Below are 20947 nucleotides of genomic sequence, written 5' to 3'. Positions count from 1 at the left end.
TTATTTGAGGCCTTTAAACGTGGATTTTTTAAAGAAAATTTCCAAAAATTATTTGAGGCCTTTAAACGTGGATTTTTTAAAGAAAATTTCCAAAAATTATTTGAGGCCTTTAAACGTGGATTTTTTAAAGAAAATTTCCAAAAATTATTTGAGGCCTTTAAACGTGGATTTTTTAAAGAAAATTTCCAAAAATTATTTGAGGCCTTTAAACGTGGATTTTTTAAAGAAAATTTCCAAAAATTATTTGAGGCCTTTAAACGTGGATTTTTTAAAGAAAATTTCCAAAAATTATTTAAGGCCTTTAAACGTGGATTTTTTAAAGAAAATTTCCAAAAATTATTTAAGGCCTTTAAACGTGGATTTTTTAAAGAAAATTTCCAAAAATTATTTGAGGCCTTTAAACGTGGATTTTTTAAAGAAAATTTCCAAAAAATATTTGAGGCCTTTAAACGTGGATTTTTTAAAGAAAATTTCCAAAAATTATTTGAGGCCTTTAAACGTGGATTTTTTAAAGAAAATTTCCAAAAATTATTTGAGGCCTTTAAACGTGGATTTTTTAAAGAAAATTTCCAAAAATTATTTGAGGCCTTTAAACGTGGATTTTTTAAAGAAAATTTCCAAAAATTATTTGAGGCCTTTAAACGTGGATTTTTTAAAGAAAATTTCCAAAAATTATTTAAGGCCTTTAAACGTGGATTTTTTAAAGAAAATTTCCAAAAATTATTTGAGGCCTTTAAACGTGGATTTTTTAAAGAAAATTTCCAAAAATTATTTGAGGCCTTTAAACGTGGATTTTTTAAAGAAAATTTCCAAAAATTATTTGAGGCCTTTAAACGTGGATTTTTTAAAGAAAATTTCCAAAAATTATTTGAGGCCTTTAAACGTGGATTTTTTAAAGAAAATTTCCAAAAATTATTTGAGGCCTTTAAACGTGGATTTTTTAAAGAAAATTTCCAAAAATTATTTGAGGCCTTTAAACGTGGATTTTTTAAAGAAAATTTCCAAAAATTATTTGAGGCCTTTAAACGTGGATTTTTTAAAGAAAATTTCCAAAAATTATTTGAGGCCTTTAAACGTGGATTCTTTTAAAGAAATTTTCAAAAATTATTTAAGGCCTTTAAACGTGGATTTTTTAAAGAAATTTTCAAAAATTATTTGAGGCCCTTAAACGTGGATTTATTAAAGAATTTTTCAAAAATATTTTGAGATCTCTAAACGTGGATTTTTAAAGAAATTTTCAAAAATTATTTAAGGCCGTTAAACGTGGATTCTTTAAAAAAATTTTCAAAAATATTTTGAGATCTCTAAACGTGGCTTTTTTAAAGAAAATTTCCAAAAATTATTTGAGGCCTTTAAACGTGGATTTTTTAAAGAAAATTTCCAAAAATTATTTGAGGTCTTTAAACGTGGATTTTTTAAAGAAAATTTCCAAAAATTATTTGAGGCCTTTAAACGTGGATTTTTTAAAGAAAATTTCCAAAAATTATTTGAGGCCTTTAAACGTGGATTTTTTAAAGAAAATTTCCAAAAATTATTTGAGGCCTTTAAACGTGGATTTTTTAAAGAAAATTTCCAAAAATTATTTGAGGCCTTTAAACGTGGATTTTTTAAAGAAAATTTCCAAAAATTATTTGAGGCCTTTAAACGTGGATTTTTTAAAGAAAATTTCCAAAAATTATTTGAGGCCTTTAAACGTGGATTTTTTAAAGAAAATTTCCAAAAATTATTTGAGGCCTTTAAACGTGGATTTTTTAAAGAAAATTTCCAAAAATTATTTGAGGCCTTTAAACGTGGATTTTTTAAAGAAAATTTCCAAAAATTATTTGAGGCCTTTAAACGTGGATTTTTTAAAGAAAATTTCCAAAAATTATTTGAGGCCTTTAAACGTGGATTTTTTAAAGAAAATTTCCAAAAATTATTTGAGGCCTTTAAACGTGGATTTTTTAAAGAAAATTTCCAAAAATTATTTGAGGCCTTTAAACGTGGATTTTTTAAAGAAAATTTCCAAAAATTATTTGAGGCCTTTAAACGTGGATTTTTTAAAGAAAATTTCCAAAAATTATTTGAGGCCTTTAAACGTGGATTTTTTAAAGAAAATTTCCAAAAATTATTTGAGGCCTTTAAACGTGGATTTTTTAAAGAAAATTTCCAAAAATTATTTAAGGCCTTTAAACGTGGATTTTTTAAAGAAAATTTCCAAAAATTATTTAAGGCCTTTAAACGTGGATTTTTTAAAGAAAATTTCCAAAAATTATTTGAGGCCTTTAAACGTGGATTTTTTAAAGAAAATTTCCAAAAAATATTTGAGGCCTTTAAACGTGGATTTTTTAAAGAAAATTTCCAAAAATTATTTGAGGCCTTTAAACGTGGATTTTTTAAAGAAAATTTCCAAAAATTATTTGAGGCCTTTAAACGTGGATTTTTTAAAGAAAATTTCCAAAAATTATTTGAGGCCTTTAAACGTGGATTTTTTAAAGAAAATTTCCAAAAATTAGTTGAGGCCTTTAAACGTGGATTTTTTAAAGAAAATTTCCAAAAATTATTTAAGGCCTTTAAACGTGGATTTTTTAAAGAAAATTTCCAAAAATTATTTGAGGCCTTTAAACGTGGATTTTTTAAAGAAAATTTCCAAAAATTATTTGAGGCCTTTAAACGTGGATTTTTTAAAGAAAATTTCCAAAAATTATTTGAGGCCTTTAAACGTGGATTTTTTAAAGAAAATTTCCAAAAATTATTTGAGGCCTTTAAACGTGGATTTTTTAAAGAAAATTTCCAAAAATTATTTGAGGCCTTTAAACGTGGATTTTTTAAAGAAAATTTCCAAAAATTATTTGAGGCCTTTAAACGTGGATTCTTTTAAAGAAATTTTCAAAAATTATTTAAGGCCTTTAAACGTGGATTTTTTAAAGAAATTTTCAAAAATTATTTGAGGCCCTTAAACGTGGATTTATTAAAGAATTTTTCAAAAATATTTTGAGATCTCTAAACGTGGATTTTTAAAGAAATTTTCAAAAATTATTTAAGGCCGTTAAACGTGGATTCTTTAAAAAAATTTTCAAAAATATTTTGAGATCTCTAAACGTGGCTTTTTTAAAGAAAATTTCCAAAAATTATTTGAGGCCTTTAAACGTGGATTTTTTAAAGAAAATTTCCAAAAATTATTTGAGGTCTTTAAACGTGGATTTTTTAAAGAAAATTTCCAAAAATTATTTGAGGCCTTTAAACGTGGATTTTTTAAAGAAAATTTCCAAAAATTATTTGAGGCCTTTAAACGTGGATTTTTTAAAGAAAATTTCCAAAAATTATTTGAGGCCTTTAAACGTGGATTTTTTAAAGAAAATTTCCAAAAATTATTTGAGGCCTTTAAACGTGGATTTTTTAAAGAAAATTTCCAAAAATTATTTGAGGCGTTTAAACGTGGATTTTTTAAAAAAAATTTCCAAAAATTATTTGAGGCCTTTAAACGTGGATTTTTTAAAGAAAATTTCCAAAAATTATTTGAGGCCTTTAAACGTGGATTTTTTAAAGAAAATTTCCAAAAATTATTTGAGGCCTTTAAACGTGGATTTTTTAAAGAAAATTTCCAAAAATTATTTGAGGCCTTTAAACGTGGATTTTTTAAAGAAAATTTCCAAAAATTATTTGAGGCCTTTAAACGTGGATTTTTTAAAGAAAATTTCCAAAAATTATTTGAGGCCTTTAAACGTGGATTTTTTAAAGAAAATTTCCAAAAATTATTTGAGGCCTTTAAACGTGGATTTTTTAAAGAAAATTTCCAAAAATTATTTGAGGCCTTTAAACGTGGATTTTTTAAAGAATTTTTCAAAAATATTTTGAGATCTCTAAACGTGGATTTTTTAAAGAATTTTTCAAAAATATTTTGAGATCTCTAAACGTGGATTTTTTAAAGAATTTTTCAAAAATATTTTGAGATCTCTAAACGTGGATTTTTTAAAGAATTTTTCAAAAATATTTTGAGATCTCTAAACGTGGATTTTTTAAAGAATTTTTCAAAAATATTTTGAGATCTCTAAACGTGGATTTTTTAAAGAATTTTTCAAAAATATTTTGAGATCTCTAAACGTGGATTTTTTAAAGAATTTTTCAAAAATATTTTGAGATCTCTAAACGTGGATTTTTTAAAGAATTTTTCAAAAATATTTTGAGATCTCTAAACGTGGATTTTTTAAAGAAAATTTCCAAAAATTATTTGAGATCTCTAAACTTGGATTTTTTAAAGAATTTTTCAAAAATATTTCAAGGCCACAAAACGTGGATTTTTTAAAGAATTTTTCAAAAATATTTTGAGATCTCTAAACGTGGATTTTTTAAAGAATTTTTCAAAAATATTTTGAGATCTCTAAACGTGGATTTTTTAAAGAATTTTTCAAAAATATTTTGAGATCTCTAAACGTGGATTTTTTAAAGAATTTTTCAAAAATATTTTGAGATCTCTAAACGTGGATTTTTTAAAGAATTTTTCAAAAATATTTTGAGATCTCTAAACGTGGATTTTTTAAAGAATTTTTCAAAAATATTTTGAGATCTCTAAACGTGGATTTTTTAAAGAATTTTTCAAAAATATTTTGAGATCTCTAAACGTGGATTTTTTAAAGAATTTTTCAAAAATATTTTGAGATCTCTAAACGTGGATTTTTTAAAGAATTTTTCAAAAATATTTTGAGATCTCTAAACGTGGATTTTTTAAAGAATTTTTCAAAAATATTTTGAGATCTCTAAACGTGGATTTTTTAAAGAATTTTTCAAAAATATTTTGAGATCTCTAAACGTGGATTTTTTAAAGAATTTTTCAAAAATATTTTGGAAGGGACAATTATCCTAGACACCTATTATCACCTATTCTCCAGAGTACTATGGCAATTTTTATTTTTGTCTAAAACTGAATTTCCCCCTGCTGGGGATGAGGATGGGCTCTATGGGCCTTTGAGACCCCATGGCAAACCTAACATATTTTTTTTTGCTTTTAACCGAAATCTATTTGACCCCAAATCATCTGTAGTTGCCATTTTCACCATCGCTGTCGCCCAATTGAAAGCCCGTCCCGGAAGGGGGCCCCCTTCCGAACATGGCCATTGTTGTATTTGTGTGCTGGCCATTCATATTATTGAGCCCATAGTCGCCCATCGCTTGGCTATCATCCATGATGTTGTAGAGCCCTTCACCGGTTTCGTAAAGTACCCGATTTTTCAGCTGCTCAATTTGATGCAGCAGCTTAAGGGTCACATGATCCAGATTATCATCTTCGACATGCATTTGTTTTTGTTGCTCCTCATCCACGTCCCATTCTAGGGATTCGGGTGTGGAAATATGGGACCAAGAATTATGCGAACTATTGCGTGTTATGGAACGCTGCATATGGGAATTGGAGCGCAGAAGGGTTCTTCTCTCCACGGGACGTTGGGCATCTTTGTTACGAATGTGCGAACGTTGTCGGGTCATTTCCACTTCAGCTTCACTGGGCAGTTCCGCCATCGATGACATGGAAGCCATTGAGTTCAATTGATCCTCTTCCACTTCGCCATCTCGGCTAACGTAATGCCAGGACTCGTCCGCCGAGGTTTCATCACAGTTTTTCTTTTCCATCATTTGTAGCTGCTGATACGATTGGAGCATTTGAGTGCGCTGTTTGATCATGTGCTGTTGGTAGTGACGCATTTGACTGTATTCATGTTCCCATTCAAGATCCAAGGAGGAACTGGCCCGGGAGCTGGGCACCCGGCTGGGTATATAGTTGATCGACGATTCTTTGGTGTGGCCCGTTGTGGCCAGGAGATTGTTGACATCCAGATTTTGCAGCTGTATGTCGGAGAAGCTGGAAAGAGAGAGGAGAAATTTTTAGAAATATTTTTCAGGTCCTTAAAAAAAGGATTTTTTAAAAATATTTTTCAAGGTCCTGTAACAAACGTGGATTTTTTTAAAAATATTTTTTTAAGGACTAGCAATAAATGTGGATTTTTTTAAAAATATTTTTTTAAGGCCTATCAATAAACGTGGATTTTTTAAAAATATTTTTTCAAGGCCTAACAATAAACGTGGATTTTTTAAAAATATTTTTTCAAGGCCTTATAATAAACATGGATTTTTTAAAAATATTTTTACAAGGACTAGCAATAAACGTGGATTTTTTAAAAATATTTTTTCAAGGACCCCCAATAAACGTGGATTTTTTAAAAATATTTTTTCAAGGACCCCCAATAAACGTGGATTTTTTAAAAATATTTTTTCAAGGACCCCCAATGAACGTGGATTTTTCAAAAATATTTTTTCAAGGCCCCCCAGTAAACGTGGATTTTTTAAAAATCTTTTTTTCAAGGACTATCAATAAAGGTGGATTTTTTAAAAATATTTTTTCAAGGCCTAACAATAAACGTGGATTTTTTAAAAATATTTTTTCATGGGTCACCTATAAACGTGGATTTTTTAAAAATATTTTTTCATGGGTCACCTATAAACGTGGATTTTTTAAAAATATTTTTTCAAGGCCTAACAATAAACGTGGATTTTTTAAAAATATTTTTTCATGGGTCACCTATAAACGTGGATTTTTTAAAAATATTTTTTCATGGGTCACCTATAAACGTGGATTTTTTAAAAGTATTTTTTCATGGGTCACCTATAAACGTGGATTTTTTAAAAATATTTTTTCATGGGTCACCTATAAACGTGGATTTTTTAAAAATATTTTTTCATGGGTCACCTATAAACGTGGATTTTTTAAAAATATTTTTTCATGGGTCACCTATAAACGTGGATTTTTTAAAAATATTTTTTCATGGGTCACCTATAAACGTGGATTTTTTAAAAATATTTTTTCATGGGTCACCTATAAACGTGGATTTTTTAAAAATATTTTTTCAAGTTACTTAAATAACGTGGATTTTTTTAAAAATATTTTTTCATGGGTCACCTATAAACGTGGATTTTGTAAAAATATTTTTTCAAGTTCCTTAAATAAACGTGGATTTTTTAAAAATATTTTTTCAAGGCCTAAAAATAAAAGTGGATTTTTTAAAAATATTTTTTCAAGGCCTAAAAATAAACGTGGATTTTTTAAAAATATTTTTTCAAGTTCCTTAAATAAACGTGGATTTTTTAAAAATATTTTTTCAAGTCCCTTAAATAAACATGGATTTTTTAAATTTATTTTTTCATGGGTCACCTATAAACGTGGATTTTTTAAAATTATTTTTTCATGGGTCACCTATAAACGTGGATTTTTTAAAATTATTTTTTCATGGGTCACCTATAAACGTGGATTTTTTAAAATTATTTTTTTCTATCACCTATAAACGTGGATTTTTTAAAATTATTTTTTCATGGGTCACCTATAAACGTGGATTTTTTTAAAAATATTTTTTCATTGGTCACCTATGAACGTGGATTTTTTAAAAATATTTTTTCATGGGTCACCTATTAACGTGGATTTTGTAAAAATATTTTTTCATGTGTCTCCTATAAACGTGGATTTTTTAAAAATATTTTTTCATGGGTCACCTATAAACGTGGATTTTTTAAAAATATTTTTTCATGTGTCTCCTATAAACGTGGATTTTTTAAAAATATTTTTTCATGGGTCACCTATTAACGTGGATTTTGTAAAAATATTTTTTCATGTGTCTCCTATAAACGTGGATTTTTTTAAAATATTTTTTCATGGGTCACCTATAAATGTGGATTTTTTAAAAATATTTTTTCATGTGTCTCCTATAAACGTGGATTTTTTAAAAATATTTTTTCATGTCGTGGATTTTTTAAAAATATTTTTTCATGTCGTGGATTTTTTAAAAATATTTTTTCATGTGTCTCCTATAAACGTGGATTTTTTAAAAATATTTTTTCATGTGTCTCCTATAAACGTGGATTTTTTAAAAATATTTTTTCCAAGACCAGAAAACAATCTTTGATTTTTAATGAACATTGTTGCTCACATGGCGCCTTAAGGTATGCTCTGAATTTAATATTTCATTTACCTGTATAACACTTTATGAAAATGTCAAACATTTTAAATTTTTTATTTTATTAATACTATTTTATTTACTCAATGAATCGTTTTCTAGAATAGATTTTATTTATATAAAGATTTTGAGTATAATATCATGTTTTCGTTACGTTTTATTTTATTTCCTCTAGTTTTGGATTTTTAGTTTTTTTTTTCATAGTTTCAATTTTTTCTTCAATTTATTTTTACAATATAATTACACAGTTTATAACAGTTTACTCTCTTATATATGGATAGAATTATAATTTGTAATCGCTTTTTTTTTAGTTTTGAAATTTTATTCATTTTTTATGGTTTAAAAATATTTCAATTCATAGATTTTCAACACAATACCATTTTCGTTTTGCATTCGAACAGAGGATACCCTCCATTTTCGATTTTTCTGTCCAGTGGCGTTCCATTTGATTTTATTTGGTTGTTTTTGTTGTTGTATAGGGGTATGGTCCGTGGACATTTTTTTTTTGGGTTTTTTATGGGGGAGATCTTATTTTATAAGGGATATGTATGGATGTGTGTATGTGTGGGTTATAGTATGAGGGTTTTTTTAAAATATTCAACAAATATATATTTCAGTTTTTTTTATTTTTTATTAACAAAACACAGTTTGCAATAGGCAAATAAGATTTACAAAAAATTTTTTTTAATTTTGAAAAATAATTTTTAGGTTTTTTATAAAAAATACTTATAAAAAATATTTTAAAGAGGCTAAACAAAATTTACCTGTACTTGGACGTAACGGTTTTTAAACAGAGGCGTGGAGGGGGATTTTTTAAAATATTCTTTAAAAAAATTTTCAAAAATATTTTGAGATCTCTAAACGTGGATTTTTTAAAGAAATTTTCAAAAATTTTTTCAGGCCTTTAAATGTGGATTTTTTAAAGAAAATTTCCAAAAATTATTTGAGGCCTTTAAACGTGGATTTTTTAAAGAAAATTTCCAAAAATTATTTGAGGCCTTTAAACGTGGATTTTTTAAAGAAAATTTCCAAAAATTATTTCAGGCCTTTAAACGTGGATTTTTTAAAGAAAATTTCCAAAAATTATTTGAGGCCTTTAAACGTGGATTTTTTAAAGAAAATTTCCAAAAATTATTTCAGGCCTTTAAACGTGGATTTTTTAAAGAAAATTTCCAAAAATTATTTCAGGCCTTTAAACGTGGATTTTTTAAAGAAAATTTCCAAAAATTATTTCAGGCCTTTAAACGTGGATTTTTTAAAGAAAATTTCCAAAAATTATTTCAGGCCTTTAAACGTGGATTTTTTAAAGAAAATTTCCAAAAATTATTTCAGGCCTTTAAACGTGGATTTTTTAAAGAAAATTTCCAAAAATTATTTCAGGCCTTTAAACGTGGATTTTTTAAAGAAAATTTCCAAAAATTATTTCATGCCTTTAAACGTGGATTTTTTAAAGAAAATTTCCAAAAATTATTTCAGGCCTTTAAAAGTGGATTTTTTAAAGAAAATTTCCAAAAATTATTTCATGCCTTTAAACGTGGATTTTTTAAAGAAAATTTCCAAAAATTATTTGAGGCCTTTAAACGTGGATTTTTTAAAGAAAATTTCCAAAAATTATCTGAGGCCTTTAAACGTGGATTTTTTAAAGAAAATTTCCAAAAATTATTTGAGGCCTTTAAACGTGGATTTTTTAAAGAAAATTTCCAAAAATTATTTGAGGCCTTTAAACGTGGATTTTTAAAGAAAATTTCCAAAAATTATTTCAGGCCTTTAAACGTGGATTTTTTAAAGAAAATTTCCAAAAATTATTTCAGGCCTTTAAACGTGGATTTTTTAAAGAAAATTTCCAAAAATTATTTCAGGCCTTTAAACGTGGATTTTTTAAAGAAAATTTCCAAAAATTATTTGAGGCCTTTAAACGTGGATTTTTTAAAGAAAATTTCCAAAAATTATTTCAGGCCTTTAAACGTGGATTTTTTAAAGAAAATTTCCAAAAATTATTTCAGGCCTTTAAACGTGGATTTTTTAAAGAAAATTTCCAAAAATTATTTCAGGCCTTTAAACGTGGATTTTTTAAAGAAAATTTCCAAAAATTATTTCAGGCCTTTAAACGTGGATTTTTTAAAGAAAATTTCCAAAAATTATTTGAGGTCTTTAAACGTGGATTTTTTAAAGAAAATTTCCAAAAATTATTTGAGGCCTTTAAACGTGGATTTTTTAAAGAAAATTTCCAAAAATTATTTGAGGCCTTTAAACGTGGATTTTTTAAAGAAAATTTCCAAAAATTATTTGAGGCCTTTAAACGTGGATTTTTTAAAGAAAATTTCCAAAAATTATTTGAGGCCTTTAAACGTGGATTTTTTAAAGAAAATTTCCAAAAATTATTTGAGGCCTTTAAACGTGGATTTTTTAAAAAAAATTTCCAAAAATTATTTGAGGCCTTTAAACGTGGATTTTTTAAAGAAAATTTCCAAAAATTATTTGAGGCCTTTAAACGTGGATTTTTTAAAGAAAATTTCCAAAAATTATTTGAGGCCTTTAAACGTGGATTTTTTTAAAGAAAATTTCCAAAAATTATTTGAGGCCTTTAAACGTGGATTTTTTAAAGAAAATTTCCAAAAATTATTTGAGGCCTTTAAACGTGGATTTTTTTAAAGAAAATTTCCAAAAATTATTTGAGGCCTTTAAACGTGGATTTTTTAAAGAAAATTTCCAAAAATTATTTGAGGCCTTTAAACGTGGATTTTTTAAAGAAAATTTCCAAAAATTATTTGAGGCCTTTAAACGTGGATTTTTTAAAGAAAATTTCCAAAAATTATTTGAGGCCTTTAAACGTGGATTTTTTAAAGAAAATTTCCAAAAATTATTTGAGGCCTTTAAACGTGGATTTTTTAAAGAATTTTTCAAAAATATTTTGAGATCTCTAAACGTGGATTTTTTAAAGAATTTTTCAAAAATATTTTGAGATCTCTAAACGTGGATTTTTTAAAGAATTTTTCAAAAATATTTTGAGATCTCTAAACGTGGATTTTTTAAAGAATTTTTCAAAAATATTTTGAGATCTCTAAACGTGGATTTTTTAAAGAATTTTTCAAAAATATTTTGAGATCTCTAAACGTGGATTTTTTAAAGATATTTTCCAAAAATTATTTGAGGCCTTTTAACGTGGATTTTTTAAAGAAAATTTCCAAAAATTATTTGAGGCCTTTAAACGTGGATTTTTTAAAGAAAATTTCCAAAAATTATTTGAGGCCTTTAAACGTGGATTTTTTAAAGAAAATTTCCAAAAATTATTTGAGGCACTTAAACGTGGATTTTTTAAAGAAAATTTCCAAAAATTATTTGAGGCCCTTAAACGTGGATTTTTTAAAGAAAATTTTCGAAAATATTTTGAGATCTCTAAACGTGGCTTTTTTAAAGAATTTTTCAAAAATATTTTGAGATCTCTAAACGTGGATTTTTTAAAGAAAATTTCCAAAAATTATTTGAGGCCTTTAAACGTGGATTTTTTAAAGAAAATTTCCAAAAATTATTTGAGGCCTTTAAACGTGGATTTTTTTAAATTTGCATTTTTTGTTTATTTATTACCTTAACCACGCCCCTCTTATCTTAGGTTTTTTTTTTAAATTTTACTCCAGGAAAAACTATTTTTATTTTTTTCATATTTTTTTCTCAGTGTATCTGTGTGTGTGTGTTCTAAAACGAGGCACTTGTTTATGTATTTGTTTTTGTAATTGTTATCGATTTTATTTCACGTTTTTTGTTGTTTTTTTCTGAGGAAGGGACAATTATCCTAGACACCTATTATCACCTATTCTCCAGAGTACTATGGCAATTTTTATTTTTGTCTAAAACTGAATTTCCCCCACCTGGGGATGAGGATGGGCTCTATGGGCCTTTGAGACCCCATGGCAAACCTAACATATTTTTTTTACTTTTAACCGAAATCTATTTGACCCCAAATCATCTGTAATTGCCATTTTCACCATCGCTGTCGCCCAATTGAAAGCCCGTCCCGGAAGGGGGCCCCCTTCCGAACATGGCCATTGTTGTATTTGTGTGCTGGCCATTCATATTATTGAGCCCATAGTCGCCCATCGTATAGCTATCATCCATGATGTTGTAGAGACCCTCGCCGGTTTCGTAAAGTACCCGATTTTTCAGCTGTTCAATTTGATGCAGCAGCTTAAGGGTCTCGTGATCCAGATTATCATCCTCCACATGCATTTGTTTTTGTTGTTCCTCATCCACGTCCCATTCCAGGGATTCGGGTGTGGAAATATGGGACCAAGAGTTATGCGAACTATTGCGTGTTATGGAACGCTGCATATGAGAATTGGAGCGCAGGAGGGCTCTTCTCTCCACGGAACGTTGGGCATCTTTGCTACGTATTTGCGAACGTTGTCGGGTCACTTCAACTTCAGCTTCACTGGGCAGTTCCGCCATCGATGACATGGAAGCCATAGAATTCAATTGATCCTCTTCCACTTCGCCATCTCGGCTCACATAGTGCCATGACTCATCGGCCGAGGTTTCATCACAGTTTTTCGTTTCCATCATTTGTAGCTGCTGATACGATTGGAGCATTTGGGTGCGCTGTTTGATCATGTGCTGTTGGTAGTGACGCATTTGACTGTATTCATGTTCCCATTCGAGGTCCAAGGAGGAACTGGCCCGGGAGCTGGGCACCCGGCTGGGTATATAGTTGATCGACGATTCTTTGGTGTGACCCGTTGTGGCCAGGAGATTGTTGACATCCAGGTTTTGCAGCTGTATGTCGGAGAAGCTGGAAAGAGAGAGAGAAAGAGTATACATTTTTAGAAATATTTTTTCAAGATCCTTAAAAAACGAGGATTTTTTTTTAAATATTTTTTTCAAGGACTATCAATAAACGTGGATTTTTTAAAAATATTTTTCCAAGGTCCTTAAAGAAACGTGGAGTTTTTAAAAATATTTTTCCAAGGTCCTTAAAGAAACATGGATTTTTTAAAAATATTTTTCCAAGGTCCTTTAAGAAACGTGGATTTTTTTAAAATATTTTTCCAAGGTCCTTAAAGAAACGGGGATTTTTTAAAAATATTTTTCCAAGGTCCTTAAAGAAACGTGGATTTTTTTTTAGAAATATTTTTTCAAGGTCCTTTCGCAAACGTGGATTTTTTAGAAATATTTTTCCAATGTCCTTAAAGAAACGTGGATTTTTTAAAAATATTTTTTCAAGGCTTAACAATAAACGTGGATTTTTTAAAAATATTTTTTTCAAGGCCTAACAATAAACGTGGATTTTTTAAAAATATTTTTTCAAGGCCAAACAATAAACGTGGATTTTTTAAAAATATTTTTTCAAGGCCTAACAATAAACGTGGATTTTTTAAAAATATTTTTTCAAGGCCTAACAATAAACGTGGATTTTTTAAAAATATTTTTTCAAGGCCTAACAATAAACGTGGATTTTTTAAAAATATTTTTTCAAGGCCTAACAATAAACGTGGATTTTTTAAAAATATTTTTTCAAGGCCTAACAATAAACGTGGATTTTTTAAAAATATTTTTTCAAGGACTATCAATAAACGTGGATTTTTTAAAAATATTTTTTCAAGGCTTAACAATAAACGTGGTTTTTTAAAAATATTTTTTCAAGACCTAACAATAAACGTGGATTTTTTTAAAAATATTTTTTCAAGGCTTAACAATAAACGTGGTTTTTTTAAAAATATTTTTTCAAGACCTAACAATAAACGTGGTTTTTTTAAAAATATTTTTTCAAGACCTAACAATAAACGTGGATTTTTTAAAAATATTTTTTCAAGGCTTAACAATAAACGTGGATGTTTAAAAAATATTTTTTCAAGGACTATCACTATAAACGTGGATTTTTTAAAAATATTTTTTCAAGGCTTAACAATAAACGTGGACTTTTTTATAATATTTTTTCAAGGCTTAACAATAAACGTGGACTTTTTTAAAATATTTTTTCAAGGCTTAACAATAAACGTGGATTTTTTAAAAATATTTTTTCAAGGCTTAACAATAAACGTGGACTTTTTTAAAATATTTTTTCAAGGCTTAACAATAAACGTGGACTTTTTTAAAATATTTTTTCAAGGCTTAACAATAAACGTGGATTTTTTAAAAATATTTTTTCAAGGCCTAACATTAAACGTGGATTTTTTAAAAATATTTTTTCAAGGTCCTTAAAGCAACGTGGATTTTTTAAAAATATTTTTTCAAGGCCAAACAATAAACGTGGATTTTTTAAAGATATTTTTTCAAGGCCTAACAATAAACGTGGATTTTTTAAAAATATTTTTTCAAAACCTAACAATAAACGTGGATTTTTTAAAAATATTTTTTCAAGGCCTAACAATAAACGTGGATTTTTTAAAAATATTTTTTCAAAACCTAACAATAAACGTGGATTTTTTAAAAATATTTTTTCAAGGCCTAACAATAAACGTGGATTTTTTAAAAATATTTTTTCAAGGCCTAACAATAAACGTGGATTTTTTAAAAATATTTTTCAAGGACTATCAATAAACGTGAATTTTTTAAAAATATTTTTTCAAGGACTATCAATAAACGTGGATTTTTAAAAAATATTTTTTCAAGGACTATCAATAAACGTGGATTTTTAAAAAATATTGTTTCAAGGACTATCAATAAACGTGGATTTTTTAAAAATATTTTTTCAAGGCCAAACAATAAACGTGGATTTTTTAAAAATATTTTTTCAAGGCCTAACAATAAACGTGGATTTTTTAAAAATATTTTTTCAAGGCCTAACAATAAACGTGGATTTTTTAAAAATATTTTTTCAAGGCCTAACAATAAACGTGGATTTTTTAAAAATATTTTTCAAGGCCTAACAATAAACGTGGATTTTTTAAAAATATTTTTTCAAGGCCTAACAATAAACGTGGATTTTTTAAAAATATTTTTTCAAGGCCTAACAATAAACGTGGATTTTTTAAAAATATTTTTTCAAGGCCTAACAATAAACGTGGATTTTTTAAAAATATTTTTTCAAGGCCTAACAATAAACGTGGATTTTTTAAAAATATTTTTTCAAGGCTTAACAACAAACGTGGTTTTTTTTAAAAATATTTTTTCAAGGCCTAACAATAAACGTGGATTTTTTAAAAATATTTTTTCAAGGCTTAACAATAAACGTGGTTTTTTTAAAAATATTTTTTCAAGGCTTAACAATAAACGTGGATTTTTTAAAAATATTTTTTCAAGGCCTAACAATAAACGTGGATTTTTTAAAAATATTTTTTCAAGGCTTAACAATAAACGTGGACTTTTTTAAAATATTTTTTCAAGGCTTAACAATAAACGTGGACTTTTTCAAAATATTTTTTCAAGGCTTAACAATAAACGTGGATTTTTTAAAAATATTTTTTCAAGGCTTAACAATAAACGTGGACTTTTTTAAAATATTTTTTCAAGGCTTAACAATAAACGTGGATTTTTTAAAAATATTTTTTCAAGGCCTAACATTAAACGTGAATTTTTTAAAAATATTTTTTCAAGGCTTAACAATAAACGTGGATTTTTTAAAAATATTTTTTCAAGGCTTAACATTAAACGTGGATTTTTTAAAAATATTTTTTCAAGGTCCTTAAAGCAACGTGGATTTTTTAAAAATATTTTTTCAAGGTCCTTAAAGCAACGTGGATTTTTTAAAAATATTTTTTCAAGGTCCTTAAAGCAACGTGGATTTTTTAAAAATATTTTTTCAAGGCCTAACATTAAACGTGGATTTTTTAAAAATATTTTTTCAAGGTCCTTAAAGCAACGTGGATTTTTTAAAAATATTTTTTCAAGGTCCTTTAACAAACGTGGACTTTTTAAAAATATTTTTTCAAGGTCCTTAAAGCAACGTGGATTTTTTAAAAATATTTTTTCAAGGTCCTTTAACAAACGTGGACTTTTTAAAAATATTTTTTCAAGGACTATCAATCAATGTGGATTTTTTAAAAATATTTTTTCAAGGTCCTTAAAGAAACGTGGATTTTTTAAAAATATTTTTTCAAGGTCCTTAAAGAAACGTGGATTTTTTAAAAATATTTTTTCAAGGTCCTTAAAGAAACGTGGATTTTTTAAAAATATTTTTTCAAGGTCCTTAAAGAAACGTGGATTTTTTAAAAATATTTTTTCAAGGTCCTTAAAGAAACGTGGATTTTTTAAAAATATTTTTTCAAGGTCCTTAAAGAAACGTGGATTTTGTAAAAATATTTTTCAAGTTTTTTTTTTATATACTAGATTTTTAAAAAAATATTTTTCAAGTTTTTTTTTATATACTAGATTTTTAAAAAAATATTTTTCAAGTTTTTTTTATAAACGTGGATTTTTAAAAATTTTTTTTCAAGGTCCTTAAAGAAACGTGGATTTTTTAAAAATTTTTTTCCAAGGTCCTTAAGGAATCGTGGATTTTTTAAAAATATTTTTTCAAGGTCCTTTAAGAAACGTGGATATTTTAAAAATATTTTTTCAAGGTCCTTTAAGAAACGTGGATTTTTTAAAAATAGTTTTTCAAGGTCCTTTAAGAAACGTGGATTTTTTAAAAATATTTTTTCAAGGTCCTTTAAGAAACGTGGATTTTTTAAAAATAGTTTTTCAAGGTCCTTTAAGAAACGTGGATTTTTTAAAAATATTTTTTCAAGGTCCTTTAAGAAACGTGGATTTTTTAAAAATATTTTTTCAAGGTCCTTTAAGAAACGTGGATTTTTTAAAAATATTTTTTCAAGGTCCTTTAAGAAACGTGGATTTTTCAAAAATATTTTTTCGAGATCCTTAGAGAATCGTGGATTTTTTAAAAATATTTTTCCAAGGTCCTTAAAGAAACGTGGATTTTTAAAAAATATTTTTTTAAAGATCCTTTAGCAAACGTGGATTTTTAAAAAATATTTTTTTAAAGATCCTTTAGCAAACGTGGATTTGTAAAAAAATATTTTTTTAAAGGTCCTTTAGCAAACGTGGATTTTTGAAAAAATATTTTTTTAAAGGTCCTTTAGCAAACGTGGATTTTTAAAAAATATTTTTTAAAGGTCCTTTAGCAAACGTGGATTTTTAAAAAATATTTTTTAAAGGTCCTTTAGCAAACGTGGATTTTTAAAAAATATTTTTCAAAGGTCCTTTAGCAAATGTGGATTTTTTAAAAATATTTTTCAAATGTCCTTTAGCAAATGTGGATTTTTTAAAAATATTTTTCCAAGGCCCTTAAAGAAACGTGGATTTTTAAAAAATATTTTTCAAAGGTCCTTTAGCAAATGTGGATTTTTTAAAAATATTTTTCAAATGTCCTTTAGCAAATGTGGATTTTTTAAAAATATTTTTCCAAGGCCCTTAAAGAAACGTGGATTTTTAAAAAATATTTTTCAAAGGTCCTTTAGCAAATGTGGATTTTTTAAAAATATGTTTCCAAGGCCCTTAAAGAAACGTGGATTTTTTAAAAATATTTTTCAAAGGTCCTTTAGCAAATGTGGATTTTTTAAAAATATTTTTCAAAGGTCCTTTAGCAAATGTGGATTTTTTAAAAATATTTTTCCAAGACCCTCAAAGAAACGTGGATTTTTTAAAAATATTTTTCAAAGGTCCTTTAGCAAATGTGGATTTTTTAAAAATATTTTTCCAAGGTCCTTAAAAAAACGTGAATTTTTTTAAAAATATTTTTCCAAGGTCCTTAAAAAACGTGCTTTTTTTAAAAATATTTTTCCAAGGTGGATTTTTTAAAAATATTTTTTCAAGGTCCTTTAACAAACGTGGATTTTTTAAAAATATTTTTTCAAGGTCCTTTAACAAACGTGGATTTTTTAAAAATATTTTTTCAAGGTCCTTAAAGAAACGTGGATTTTTTTAAAATTATTTTTTGAGGTCCTTAATAAACGTGGATTTTTTAAAAATATTTTTTCAAGGTCCTTAATAAACGTGGATTTTTTAAAAATATTTTTTCAAGGTCCTTAATAAACGTGGATTTTTTAAAAATATTTTTTCAAGGTCCTTTAACAAACGTGGATTTTTTAGAAATATTTTTTCAAGGTCCTTTAACAAACGTGGATTTTTTAAAAATAGTTTTCCAAGGTCCTTAAAGAAACGTGGATTTTTTTTAAATATTTTTTTCAAAGTCCTTTAAGAAACGTTGATTTTTAAGAAATATTTTTTAAGGTCTCTTAAGAAACGTGGATTTTTTTAAAAATATGTTCCAAGGTCCTTAAAGAAAAGTGAATTTTTTAAAAATATATTTCCAAAATCCTTAAAGAAACGTGGATTTTTTAAAAAAATTTTTCCAAGGTCCTTAAAGAAACGTGGATTTTTTAAAAATATTTTTCCAAGATCCTTAAAGAAACGTGGATTTTTTAAAAATATTTTTCCAAGGTCCTTAAAGAAACGTGGATTTTTTAAAAATATTTTTCCAAGGTCCTTAAAGAAACGTGGATTTTTTAAAAATATTTTTCCAAGGTCCTTAAAGAAACGTGGATTTTTTAAAAATATTTTTCCAAGATCCTTAAAGAAACGTGGATTTTTTAAAAATATTTTTCCAAGGTCCTTAAAGAAACGTGGATTTTTTAAAAATATTTTTTAAAGATCCTTTAGCAAACGTTAATTTTTTATAAATATTTTTTAAAGATCCTTTAGCAAACGTGGATTTTTTAAAAATATTTTTTGAAGGTCCTTTATCAAACGAGATTTTTTTAAAAATATTTTTAAGGGCCTCAACATAAGCGTGTATTTTTTTAAAAATATTTTTAGGGGCCTCAACATAGGCGTGTATTTTTTAAAAATATTTTTAGGGGCCTCAACATAAGCGTGGATTTTATAAAAATATTTTTCCAAGGTCCTTAAAGAAATGTGGATTTTTAAAAAATATTTTTTATGGTCCTTGGATTTTTTAAAAAAATATTTTTTTAAGTTCCTTGGATTTTTTAAAAATATTTTTTTTCGGAGTCATTTAACAAATGAGGATATTTTTTTTTTAAAAATGTTTTCATACCTTTCTCCATTATTTCCATTGCTCAGCTTGGCATACGTGGTATCCTGATGCTGCCAAAATTTGTCCAAGATGTGTGAGGATTTTTTCTGAAATAAAAAAAATTGATGAATTTAAAAAAAAAGAATTAAATCAATTATTTAATTAAAAAAAAAAAATACTTTCTTGATTTTAAATTATTTGAGATTAATAGTAGGCCTACCTTCCTTTTGAAATTCCATATGCGAAATATGAAATTATTTCGCTGCTGCGGACCGCTTACATTGGAGATTAAATCGAAATCTTGGTCATCTGTTGAATGGCGCCTAAAAGTAGACAACAAAGAACGAATACAATGAAAGATGAATGGAAACAATACACACATAAAGCACTGAGTGCAGCACTGCCTGAAGAGGCAAATTAATTTCAATAGAAAATCGTTAAGCCCCCCAGTATATCAACCCCCCTTGCCGACCCTTGCCTCTGGCTGGATTAGGCCCGAGGCACAACAAACTCAGACACAATTTGCCACTTGAAGAGTGAAAAATGCATGCAACAAAAACAAGAAATATATATAAGTCAGCTAACTAACAACAGTTACAATTTTCTCTCTATGAATGAATGAATCGCATTCACTCACACACACACACATGCATAGCCACTCACATAGAAGCTAAACAAAAACAGCAGAAGCATACTTTTAGGCTATTGACCTCTGGGTTTAAGGGCTTTTCCTACAATTTTTTTCGCTATGTGTCTGAAAAGAAATACTGGCAGGTTGACTGGCTCGTTGATATGGCTTAAGTACCCATACTCATGCTCCTAGAGTATATTGATGAGGCGGACGGGGGGAAGGGACTTAGTCTATAAATTTATAACACCTCTTGCCTTTGTGTAACACACAAAGCGTATGTCTGTATGTGAGTGTGTGTGTGAGTAGGGCTTGCTGGTATGCCAGGTATTTTTTGTTTCGTTGTTGCAAAAAAATTGTTTTTGTTGTTGTCGTTGTTTTATGGTTATTCCATACCGGCAATTGTTGGCACAATTGACAGAGAACAAGCCCTACTACAACAACGTCAACAATCACTACGACAACAACAGCAACAAATAGGGGTCTGCATAATTTGGTAGATTGTTGGCTTGGCTGGTTTGGTTTTTCTTTGTATTCTTTCTCTTGTGACATACATTGTGTCAAGTGGTTATGTTGCAATGGAAATGGGAATTCCAAAAAAAAAATTTTAAAAATTATTTTTTGAGGACCTTCAATAAACGTGGATTTTTCAAAAATTATTTTTGAGGTCCTTTAACAAACGTGGATTTTTTAAAAATTATTTTTTGAGGTACTTCAATAAACGTGGATTTTTAAAAATTATTTTTTGAGGTCTTTCAATAAACGTGGATTTTTTAAAAAATATTTTTTAAGGTCCTTCAATAAACGTGGATTTTTTAAAAAATACTTTTTGAGTTCCTTCAATAAACATGAATTCTTTAAAAATTATTTTTTGAGGCACTTCAATAAATGTGGATTTTTAAAAATTATTTTTTTGAGGTACTTTAATAAATGTGGATTTTTAAAAATTATTTTTTGAGGTCCTTCAATAAACGTGGATTTTTTAAAAATTATTTTTGAGGTCCTTCAATAAACGTGGATTTTTTAAAAATTATTTTTTGAGGTACTTCAATAAACGTGGATTTTTTAAAAATTATTTTTTGAGGTCCTTCAATAAACGTGGATTTTTTAAAAATTATTTTTGAGGTCCTTCAATAAACGTGGATTTTTTAAAAATTATATTTTGAGGTACTTCAATAAACGTGGATTTTTTAAAAATTATTTTTTGAGGTACTTCAATTAACGTGGATTTTTTTAAAAATTTTTTTCTTGGGATCCTTAATAAACGTGGATTTTTTAAAAATTCTTTTTTGAGGTACTTCTATAAACGTGGATTTTTTAAAAATTATTTTTTGAGGTATTTCAATAAACGTGGATTTTTTAAAAATTATTTTTTGA

At 27.0% G+C, this 20947-nt stretch overlaps 2 protein-coding genes across 2 annotated transcripts in view; both read right to left on the bottom strand.

Moving 5' to 3' along the window:
- Positions 1–4871: 4871 nt before the first annotated feature.
- LOC131807124 (uncharacterized) lies at positions 4872–11883 on the bottom strand. Its single transcript, XM_059132129.1, has 2 exons — positions 11843–11883; positions 4872–5833 (listed from the first exon to the last, which is right to left on the bottom strand). Exons 1-2 carry the CDS (start codon positions 11881–11883, stop codon positions 5011–5013), a joined length of 864 nt encoding a protein of 287 aa, XP_058988112.1. The 3' UTR covers positions 4872–5010.
- LOC101891678 (uncharacterized) overlaps positions 11563–20947 on the bottom strand; it is a 35991-nt gene continuing 26606 nt past the window's right edge. The window contains exons 2-4 of the mRNA XM_059132125.1: positions 19163–19265; positions 18964–19049; positions 11563–12759 (exon numbers count right to left, since the gene is read on the bottom strand). Of these exons, the coding sequence (XP_058988108.1) occupies positions 11937–12759; positions 18964–19049; positions 19163–19265 (1012 nt within the window). The 3' untranslated portion in view covers positions 11563–11936. The remainder of the gene's footprint in view (positions 12760–18963; positions 19050–19162; positions 19266–20947) is intronic.

The sequence above is a fragment of the Musca domestica genome, unplaced genomic scaffold, assembly GCF_030504385.1.
Source record: "Musca domestica strain aabys unplaced genomic scaffold, Musca_domestica.polishedcontigs.V.1.1 110, whole genome shotgun sequence".
NCBI classification, from domain to species: Eukaryota; Metazoa; Arthropoda; class Insecta; order Diptera; family Muscidae; genus Musca; species Musca domestica.
The sequence above is the reverse complement of the archived record's forward strand: the minus strand, read 5'-3'. Positions and strand labels throughout refer to the sequence as shown.

Bases quoted from the DNA above. Each gene is read 5' to 3' on its own strand.
- LOC131807124 (XM_059132129.1), bottom strand. From the start codon at position 11,883: ATGGGGTCTCAAAGGCCCATAGAGCCCATCCTCATCCCCAG. The intron at 5,834-11,842 runs GTGGGGGAAATT...CTCTCTTTCCAG, and splicing joins GAGCCCATCCTCATCCCCAG to CTTCTCCGACATACAGCTGC.